We start from the raw sequence: 11,372 nt of genomic DNA, 5'->3' as shown, positions 1-11,372 counted from the left end.
GCTTTCGAAACTCCATCTAGAACTCCGCCCAAGCTTCTCATCATACTTAAGTTTCCACCATAGTGAAGCAATATCCACCAAACACATGGCTACGAAATTAATTCGTAAAGCATCCTCCATGATGCCCATGGCCTTGAAATATTGCTCCAAGGTCCATAAGAAATTGTCCACCTCTTTGGCTTCTCTCTTACCTCGAAATTCTTTAGCTTTAGGCACCTTCAAGCAAGTCCTCAACTAAGCGACTAGCGCATTGCCTTCTGTGATTGCCTCTAGTGTGGCGAGCTTGTCCCCAAGCCCCCATATTTCCTGCCGTAACAACTCGACCAGCTCCTCCAATGCTGCATCTTGATGGTTTAGCATCTTCACCATCTCATGCAACTTCCCACAAAGCTCATCATCTTTAGACCCCCAATTCCTCCATGTTAGCCTCGAACTCCTCGAATTTGTCCCTTGTCTCTCCTATGGCCACCTCCATTATGGCTACTCAGCCTTCGAAAGTGGACATCGTGTCCCTCAACTTACCTCACTTGGCTATACTTCTAGTCTCCCTAACCTCCTAGGCTAGTGTGGACTGATCCTTTATCAATGCCATCTCCCTCTTCCTCGAACCTTGGCTCTGTTACCAACTGTCACATGTCAAAACTTAAGCCTAACCTCATGCAGCCTTAAACTCTGAAAATAGAGCTTAAGTCAGACTTAAAACTAACAAAAGTGAAAGCTAAAGAAAAGAAGATGAGAAAAAGCTATTTACAGAAATGGAATACTTTTTTACTTCTCTGATGTGTGTTACAAAGGAAGAGAAGAGGGTGTTTATAGGCTTATAGGCGTTCTTTGTTAAATAAGATTAAGCTATAAGATAAGGATAAGATAAAGATAATGACAAGGGAGTTAATTTGACGAAATAATATTCAAATTAAGTTCAAATCCTAATCTAATCTAGTAAATCTACATCTAAACTTATATATAGACAATAGCAAATTCAAGAGTTCAAGTCAAATTAGACACTCTTAAGGAGGTGTGGCCATTTCTGCCCCTATGACACGGGCTAGACCTTCTAATTGGTTTGTTGGCTTGTTTGGCCTACTTGTTGGATTTAGACTGATATGAACTCTTAGGCTGTAACACTAACATCAATCATGGTTAGAAGTTGGGACGTGACAAGAAATTTTTTTGAAAAAGGGTTTGGGCCTTAACAAGTTAGAGTTTGATAGATTGGGGAAAATTGGGAAGAATTAGTAAATGAACATTAAAGTAATTTTATTAATCTATTAGAAAAGAGAATAAAGGTCAATCATTCGACCAAATAGGCCAACGTGCAAAACTGATGAGGGGCCCAAAGTTGATCAACTAATCCATTAAAGTCGAATACAGTCAACTCCGATCAATTAGTCCATTATAAACAACCCAATGCTCTCTCCGAGCTAACAAGTTATGACATTCGTTTTCTTCATGGCATATTTCTAACTTCGTGATCAGAGGTACTAGAAATATGAGTACGATCTTCATCACAAATTAACATTCATTAATCTCATTTTGTTCCATTCCTTCCGCCAATTTTATAACAGCTCCAAATCAGTTTTAAGTAGAAAATTCCATTCTTTTAAGTTTCAAAAAACATAAATAATAAATAAAAGTGATAAAATGCAGAAAAATGGATTTTTGCACTACAACTAGAAATTACAAGAAATACTTGAGGTTCAGTTGAACACTGTGAACCAATTATTCATTATTGTTTCAATGAAGATGGGGACAATCCCCAGTTGGAGTCAATGGCAAAAACCGAAAAAAAGGAAAAACAAATACATAATAAAAGGAAAACAAGCTGCAGGGACAACCTAATTGACATTTTACAGCTCTCAGACATTCAACTCTCTTTAGAAGAAAAGGTATCAAGTGGAGAGAAGCAAGGCACTTAAAATTACTTGGGAAGTCCGGTTTCTGGGTTGAGAAGAGCGAGGTTCTCATTTGTCAGCAGAACAGGGCCTCTCCCAGGTCTTGTACAGATGAAATAAGAGACTTCCCCAGGGTATTTCTGGGCTGCAGCATTTTCCTTAATTTCAGGAGGTGGAGATAAAGCTTCCACATCCTTCAACCCCTCAAGTCCAGCATCTTGTAGTATTGACTTATCTCCAATAACATAGCTGAACAAAAGGCAAATAACAGGAAAAAGAAAATGTAAATAAAGGCAAAATCTGAGAACTCTTCATTGGAGAAGAAGGGTGTTACCATGCAATGACAAAAGAGCCTACAGGATACATGAGTTGATATTTTTCTTATGATCACATCTATTATAATAATCTGACATCATGCTCTTACCACCTGGATTTCGATTTACCTGTCCAGATCAATATCAGACTTTGGAGGAAAGTAGAATAGCAGCCGCTGAAGCAATTGAGCAGCAGCCTTTCTATTTCGTGCAATTAAAACTGCATTCGGCCCAGCATCAAATGTATATGCCACCTGTCAGTTTTTCATCAGCAGTAGGTTACTTGATCAGTACAAAAGTTTTTCATCATCAATTGAGCAGCAGCTAAAAAGCAAAACAAGAGTGAAGTCCTAGAAGTTCCAGCACAACTGCTGAGAGATTGAGTGAGAGATTTTGATCCAAAAATATGATGCTTGACATTAAACGTATTGCCATGGTTGAGACACTGATGCCAAGAAATGGTCTGAGGCAACATAAATGCCATGTATATAAAGCTGCGTTAAAACATGTTAATTTACTGGAAAGCGACAGCTATTGTCTTAAGAGGTCACTTAGCAGACTTAAAGCACCACAGTGTGGGTAAATATCTTTCCAAATGAACAACTTGGTTATCATCAACCTTTGGTTTCATGTTAAGATCATAAAGCAATTTGCCACTTACATTACATGGCTTATTCATACTCTTATTTGCAGAGTATTCTTTGCAATCCAATTAGAGGAAAAGAAGAAGAACAAAAACGATGGAACTCAAACATTGTCAACAGAAAAAAAAAAAAAGCAGTTCGTTTTTTGCAAATACACTAACTTATGGGAGGAGGGAAAGACGGGAATTTACAATGCAGTGACTTCTTATTTGAGCTTTGGAAGTTATTATAATATTTGACACTTCAGATATTTCAGCAGAAGTTTAATTGCACCGACTCAGTAAATAACTTCTGCTATCAAATTTTATCTGGGCAATGAAAATATTAGCAGTTGTGGCGATTTTGAAATGCAGACTGCATTTAACCTTCATCTGAAATTTACTCCATCATTGCACCACTTAACAATTATCAAAAGAATCCTAAGCTTAAGCCAACAAATTAATCAATCCATCATTGCACCAGTATACCATCATGAAAACTATGGTGGTTATGAATGAACACTAAATAACTATTAGAAATACGGTAGTAATTCATGTATGAAGCTTGAATGCCTTTCAAAAAAACAAAATGTATGAAGCCTGCACAAACAAAATGATTCACAAATGAAGCAATCAAAATGACTCTTGAGAGGCACAGTGCAGCCTAGAACCTCCAATGATATAACATAAATATTCCACTACCTAGCAAATTGACTCCCATAACACACAAAATGATTCATGGGTAGCTAGCAACTCCATGTTTTATTGTCCTTACAACAGTTGACAGCTGTCTTACAACCTTTCTTAATTTAGCAGGATTACTAATTACATGATAAATGCTCATGATTAAAATCATTTACTTCAGAATAAAATGGCAGAAATAAACAAACCTGAGGGGATCCTTCAGAACGGTTCCACTTCTCAACATAGCTAATTATCCTGAAAAATAGTCATCTCATCAACACTTAACTCTAGAGTCTAAGGGTGAAACTCCTAAAGAGAATAAGCAAACTTAAAACAGGACTTGCCTGTGGGATGTATCATTCATGTAGAATATGGGGGGACATGTATCCAAGCAGACTGCATGGAACTGGTTACTATCAGCACAAGTCAATTGTGCAAAAGATTCAAAACTATGATTCTTTATGGCTTCTTCCATCTTTAATATGCGTTTCGGCACAACTTCCTATAACAGTCCAAAACAGCAACAAGAAAGGCATGAGTCAATACAACATTAAACAATCTTAGATATTTTTATACATTACAAAATCTAAAGACAACCAGATACCAAGGAAAAGAGAGCAAGCGAATTTTTTGGTGGTAGGGGGATGGGAGTGGATATCCTCCTCAAGAAAAGATGAAAAGGGCAGAACCATGATCATTTTAAAGACCCCACCACGTGAAACACACAACGTTAGCTGGAAACTCAACATTCTATGAGTTTGGGGGGGGGGGGGGGGGGGGGGGGGGGTGTGGGGCAGGCGGCAGGGCAGAGGAAAGCTTCCAGTCAAGAAAATTGCACAATTAATTATAGACCAAAATGTACCTTTGCCCTATGCTGTAAAAGCAAACTTGTTTCAACACTCTCACGCATTCCTGAGGTGCTACTTGTTTCCTTCTGCCGTGAACTTACCTGAAGCAAGAAAAATCAAAATTAACACCAGAAAACCAATAGCAAACAGGGAACTTAGACCTCTAAAGTATGATTCAGGTATTCCCAGTTATACACAGACATAAATGATAGATTGTGACCATGGATAGAATGGACATGTCCAATGTGATTATCACAAATTAGATTCCCATGAAATATTCAGAATGTTTAAGAAAATTTTGCAGAACTGCAGAACCGATGGTAGATTATGGGAAACAATCCCAGTAATCTGTTTGACAGGAGCAGATCTGATGAATGCCTGATCCAACCCTATGTCAGGTTACATATATGCTTTTAATAACAAGGATACACAAACACCTGCAAGTTCAGCACTTAAAAGTATGGAGAAAAGAGTTTGCAGTATCACTGGACTTTCAATATAAGTTATTAGTGGACATCCATGAGTAAATTTCTAGTGATATTCAATGGTCCATGTACTTATAAATTGATGCTAGGGCATAATCCTTACAAGCACCATTGAAGAATTCAGCATTTTAAGTGGAGCTGGAAAATAATGATCATTTCAAAAAATTGTTAACAATTGATAGAAATTATCCTTCCTTGATTAAGGGAAAATAGTTTCAATGAATTAGAAGAGAAAGGTAAAGCAAAAAAGATAAGATTAAAATCTTGCAGAATTTATATTAAATGAATGTTGCAACAAGTATCTGATACAGGATCACTAAAACCAGAACACACACACAAAGGATGGAAGTGCTAATCAGACATGTATGTATGTATGTATGTAATTATGCATGTATATTGTAGATGTGTGTGTGTATCAAAATAGATGTAGGTGGAGATGTATCAAGTGACATAAGAAGACATGCTAACAGAAAAGTAAGTAAACAAATTACAGATGCAAAGCATGGGACTGAAATTGATCTGAGATTATGCATTCTGTTGATCAAAGTAATGCAAGTCAGAACACTGATTTTGATATATTTCCCGCATTTTTATCCAACCTTTTAATTTCAGAATAATTAGCAATTTATTATACCAAACTATGAAAGAGGAAGCACACCAATGAAGAAGGAAATTTGCAAAACCTAATTGTAAGCATATCTCAAGTTCTGGGGGGGAAATGTATCTCAATGCAGAGTAGCAACCTGTAAACATATACTTGAAAGAATGCTAAATGTGATTATTGGAGAAAATACACACCACGGCAATAACAATGAATAGATCATCCCAGTGTTTCTCATCAACTAGTTGAACTGCGACACTGTCACTTCCATCCTCCTCCTAGATGCATTAAAGAAGAAGAAAATATTAGAACCAGTTACTCAAAATGAGACTACCCTTCTTGATGGAAGGAAATACAGATGAACTGTTTAAACAAATAAAGAAATAACTTACTTTTCCCATAATCCACTTAACAAATCCACCAAATAAACTCCGACAAGCACTGCCTGAACCTTGCCTATAAGAAAGAAACAAAAAATTCAATAGAACATCACTTGGAATTACTATTAAAATTCTTGCATCCCTTTAATACGAGAGTTGAAGCAATTTTAAAATATAATCCATGGAAAGCATAAGGGAAATGAATCGAAAGAGATGAACCCAAGATAGGACAAGGGAACCACTAGTAATTTGCATATTGAAACTATAATACTACTAATAATAAAGTGAAGAAGGCCATACCTTGCTATAGCAGAGAGTTGACTCTCATCTTCTTTGACATTCATCAACTTGGCAAGTGCGAAAACTGCATAGGACCAAAACTAGAAGCCCTATTAACTGCATCAGGAAAACAGAAGAATAAAGAGAAAGTGAAGGGTAATGCATATGGTATTACCAAGACAAGCAAAACCAGCAGCAGAGGAAGCCAATCCGGCGGCTGTAGGAAAATTGTTGTAAGAGGCAATATGTACGTGCAGCTTCTCCCAATCCTTCTTCTCTATCTTTACTCCCTTCTCTTTATCCTCAACCTCGCTAGCGCGTCTTCGGATTTCCCTTAAACAACTCTGGAACCTTCCTCCGGAGAGGGATATTTCCTATATAGACCAAAAAACCCAGAGAATCAATCAACACACATAACATTTTCTTTCTTCATTTACATATAAATTAGTAGAAGTTTAGTGCTTAGGAAAATTTACCTTGCCATTTAGCCACATGCGATCTTGTTGGAAGACAGGGCTGACCGCGACGGTGGTGGTGGTGCAGAGATGGGCAGGATCAAGAGTAACGCTGATGCTGTCATTGACGGGCAAAATAAGGGACTCGTCCCTCTTCCCCCAGTACTTTATAACCGCTATGTTGGTGGGCGTCTGTGCCGTTTTCATCAACACCCATGTCTCCCCCATTTTCAGATGAGATGAGATAAGATCAGATCTCTCTTCTTTCTTTTCTTTCTCTTTTTGATTATTGCGAGGGAGGAATCTAAAAGGAGAGAGTCCAAACAACTTCTTATAGCAGCGCAGGACAGGAGGAACAAGTAAGAACCCAGACGAATACAATGAAGAGGATATATAAGAATGAAATTACTTGGATAAATTCCAAGTACGGAGGCTGTCCAAATTGTCAGAAATGCTCTTACTAGTACCAGTTGATTTGCCGCAACTATTGAATGCTGTGTTATGTCCTATGTGCCTAGGTTGTTGATGCAGACTTGAGACTTTGGACTTAATTTATTGTGAATCAGGTTTCTTACCTAACCTTCACCATTAACTTCTTTCCTTTTTTTGTTTTCTATATTGCGTTCAAACCAGGAATTTTATTTTTGAATAATTCCTCGTTGACCAACTCATAACTAGATTCAATAGCTGAAAAAAATTTTGAACTAAATAAAAACATTTTAAATAAATTATTTTTTATTACATTAAATTAATTTTTTATATTTTTATTTTGAGTCAATAGATTCTTAAAATTAATAATTAATTATACTAATAAAAAATTACTTATCATTTTATACTCATATGACGTTAACGTGATATTGACATGAAATGTTAAAATTTCACATGTTATGTCATCATACTATTGGTCTATTTAGTTTGACTTTTTTTTTTAATTTATTTATATTTTAAAAGCCAAAGTCGGATCAAACAGGATTTTAAAAAACTATTAAAAAAATAATTTTTTTAAAAACAAAATCTAAAAAAAATACTTCAAGAAAAGCTCCACAAAAGATATTTCTCTTTTTTTCTTTTAAAAACACATCAACTTTTCAAAAAAAAATTTCTTTTTGTTTCAAAAATATCCTCATATATTAAAAATAATCTCAACATTATTCTTTCAAAAAATACCTTCTCTCTCAATTGATCTCCCTCTTCTCTCCATCTCCTTGCAAATCATTCCTCTCTAACGCAAATAAATAAAAAAATAAAGTGAGCTTTTTTTCGTTGTGAAAAAAGGAATTCGTAATTAATAAAAGTTATTTATTAAATAACTTTTATGATAATTTTAATTAAATTTAAAATTTATATAAGTTGTTTTGCCAATCTTCTTATCTATAAAAAGAGCTTATAAAAATAAATTTATTTTAAAAGTTATTATTTTTCATAAAAACTTCATAATAGCTTTTAAGTTTAAAAAAAAGTTAAACCAAACAAGCTCTATGTTATCATTCGTTATAATATATCAATATTTTACATTAATATCATATGGCATAGAATGATAAGTAATATTTTAACTAATAACAGTTAATCAACCAATTCAAAATAAAAATATAAGAGTTTGGTTACAAACAATAAAAAAACTAATAACAATTAATCAACCACTAATTATAAAAACTTATTTAATTAAAATAAAAATATAAGAGCTTAGTTAAATATAATAAAAAATAAAAGCTTCTTTGAATTTTTTTTGAATAATTAAAGAATTTTTTGAAGTACTATGCCTTTTGTAATTAAGGCTTCCATTTTTTTTCATGGAAATTAGTTTTAAATATCTATTTCTATTTTTTTTTTGACATCTAAATGTCTAACAAATTTAGAAATGGATAAACAAAATGTTGAAAATCAAGGTAAAAAAGAGAAAAAATTAAAATAAAAATAACATAATATTTAAAAAAGCTCCTAAACTATTTAAGAAAATTCAAATAAACTCTTATATTTTTATTATGTTCAATCAAGTCCTTATATGTTTATTTTGAGTCAAATAAGTATTTATATTTTTATTTTGAGTCAAATAAGCCCATATAATTAAATATTGACTTAGTCAAAATACTATTTTTCATTTTATATTACGTAGTGCTGACGTAATATGCTAATATATTATAATTGATAATAATATGATATGCTAACATATTATAATTGATGATAATATGACATGTTGGCATATCATGAAAAAAGTTATATGACATTTGACTATTTATTATTTATTATTTAATGCTTGACATAATTAATGGTTTGATGGTTGACATTTGACATTGGGCTATTTATTATTTATTATTGTGAACTTTGGCTACTTAATTAGATGGGAGAAAAAGTGATAAATTTAGGACTTTGTATGAAAGTTGATTAAAAAATAATTATATAATATTATAAATTTATATATTTCAAATTATATATATACAACAAAAAAAATAAAAACTGAAAGGTGACAATAATCACCCACCACTACCTTTGATGTGCCCTTAATGTTGGATTGAATATGATTTTTATAATTTCAAGGTCTTTTTAGTTTAGACAAATTACCATTTAACTTAAATTATTATTACTTATTAATAATTATAATAATTTCAATCAATTAACTTGATACAAAGTGAGGGCTGCATACTAATATTGATAATATTAATTTTATTCTCAAAATGTTATTACTCTCACCTTTTCATTTTCTTTGCTAGTTTTTTTTATGACACAAAACTATTTTTTTTTTCATTTTTGAGCATCTATATTCTTTTTTTTCTATATCTTATACTTTAAAATATTTTTTTTATTTTTTAACGTAAAAATTGGTTAAACATCAATATCAGAGAAATTCATAATCATAAAACCAGTATTTAATTAATTTTCATTTCAAGTCAGACTTAGGCTGCTCTAAAATTCACATGGTTAACAAGTTAACATGCTTCCATTCCATTAATGATTATGAAGAATACAGTACTCTGAACTAATTACCAAGACACTTAACGACTTTCAAGGCAAGAAATGAGGTGAAGTTTGAGTGGATGTCATAATTTCAAGTCATAATATTCTCATATATAATATATTTGAGAAAAAAAGTCAATATAATTGTTTAAAAATCTTAAAAGAATTAAGTTATTTTTTTCAAAATAATAATAAATCAGTGGTACTAGATTGACTTTCTAGGTTCTCGTCTCTGTCTTATGTGTTTGTGATTTGAAAAGACTTCGATTGTGATTAGGTAGGACTACACAGCTGTAAATTGGATGTAATGAAGGTAGCCTTTTTGTCACGTTCAAGAAATTGAATAGCCACAGAAATTGCCTATGTGATACCCTATTTTGGAGAATAGCATATTTGTAACTAATTAGCATGAGATAAATAAGGGTTTTTTTTTTTTTTTTTTTGCAGTTTGAAGGGGTCAATTGTTGGGTAAAAAGCATGCAATCAAATTATGCTATGGAACAGAAATTTATAAATTTTTTTTTGGCTGACTCATACTTTAGTTATAAAGTACAAATAAACCCTAGCTAGAGGATAAAGATTATTATACTTTACATTTTTAGAGTCAAAATCACAAAAATTCAGCATAATTTCAATCATCTTCATCAAATTGGACTGTAACAAACTTTATAAACTATCCAAGTGTACAACCTTCGATAGTGATCCATACGACTGATAATTGCGAATAACTTAAAAAAAAGTTGAGATTATTTATGCTTGATGACCATAATGCTAGCTAGGGGAGAGATAGTCAAACCTTTTTCTTTTACCATAAAACAAATCAAAACATAAATAAGAACAAAGAGAAACTTCAATTTGAGATAGGGAGACAACTTCTTCGAGCTAGGTTCGATTTACAATGCTTCCTATTTTTTGCCCTTTCTCAGGGATTGAAATAACAATTGTCAAAACCTTAATCAAAATAAGGAATAACAAGAGTTGGCCCTCAAGGGAGGGAGGAAGAAAACGCAAGCCAAATTAAAGAAGAATGTGAATCGACGCCTCATTGGGTTTAGGGTGATGAATGTCGATACACATAGTGCAGGAAAACACGTTTTTCTGAAATCCTCACAAGCCTATCAAGGTTTGGTTGTTTATCGATTGATTATTAACCTCTTGTGTGTCTTTCAATATGTAGCATAAGCCTCATATTTATTAGTAATTAAATTAATTCTAATCCTCATATGAATTTGCATAACTTTTATATGTTAGTTTTATAATTGATCTTTTATTTTAATATAACAAAAGTTAATGATCAAAATATTGAATGCCTAGTGTATTTGGACTTTAAAAAAAAACCCCCATGATTTTGATTGATAAATAGACTGTGTACTTAAGTTCAATATTTGTTAAGAGGTTAAAACTAACCTAAAATATCGAGATCTCAAGAAAGGGTATCGAGATTAGTTTGTTTATGTATGCCTTAAGAAACAGCCAAAAAAAGGTGTATCGAGACTACTTTGGACGATATCAACACTCCACTCAAGAAGAGTTATATTTCCAAAGAACAAATACTAAAGTATCAAGAACAAGAGCATCAAGAATCGCTACAATTTCTCATTAGTGTAGAATTCTAGAAGCAAGGATTTGGGTTTCGAGACACATTTTCAAAATTTCAATACCTTGTTTTCAAACTTCAGATTCTAAAAAAGAAGTCCAAATGTATCCAAAAGGAAGATCTTGTAACACCCTGTACCCTCGTATAGAAGCCAATACAACCTTATCAATAAGACGAAGAGTCGATTGATGTAAATTTAAGTGCCAAAGAGCTGTGAAGGGTGGAAGGAATATTTTGAAATAAAATATTCCACATGATAGAAA

General features: G+C 32.9%; 1 protein-coding gene across 1 annotated transcript; it reads right to left on the bottom strand.

Moving 5' to 3' along the window:
* Nucleotides 1-1,696: 1,696 nt before the first annotated feature.
* Nucleotides 1,697-6,963, bottom strand: LOC18586727 (GHMP kinase family protein). Its single transcript, XM_007010252.3, has 10 exons — nucleotides 6,582-6,963; nucleotides 6,281-6,479; nucleotides 6,127-6,190; nucleotides 5,839-5,902; nucleotides 5,644-5,724; nucleotides 4,375-4,461; nucleotides 3,857-4,014; nucleotides 3,719-3,767; nucleotides 2,336-2,460; nucleotides 1,697-2,141 (listed from the first exon to the last, which is right to left on the bottom strand). Exons 1-10 carry the CDS (start codon nucleotides 6,786-6,788, stop codon nucleotides 1,919-1,921), a joined length of 1,257 nt encoding a protein of 418 aa, XP_007010314.3. The 5' UTR covers nucleotides 6,789-6,963; the 3' UTR covers nucleotides 1,697-1,918.
* Between the last annotated feature and the right edge of the window lie 4,409 nt (nucleotides 6,964-11,372).

This window comes from Theobroma cacao, chromosome 10, assembly GCF_053813885.1.
Source record: "Theobroma cacao isolate CCN51 chromosome 10, ASM5381388v1, whole genome shotgun sequence".
NCBI classification, from domain to species: domain Eukaryota; kingdom Viridiplantae; phylum Streptophyta; class Magnoliopsida; order Malvales; family Malvaceae; genus Theobroma; species Theobroma cacao.
The sequence above is the reverse complement of the archived record's forward strand: the minus strand, read 5'-3'. Positions and strand labels throughout refer to the sequence as shown.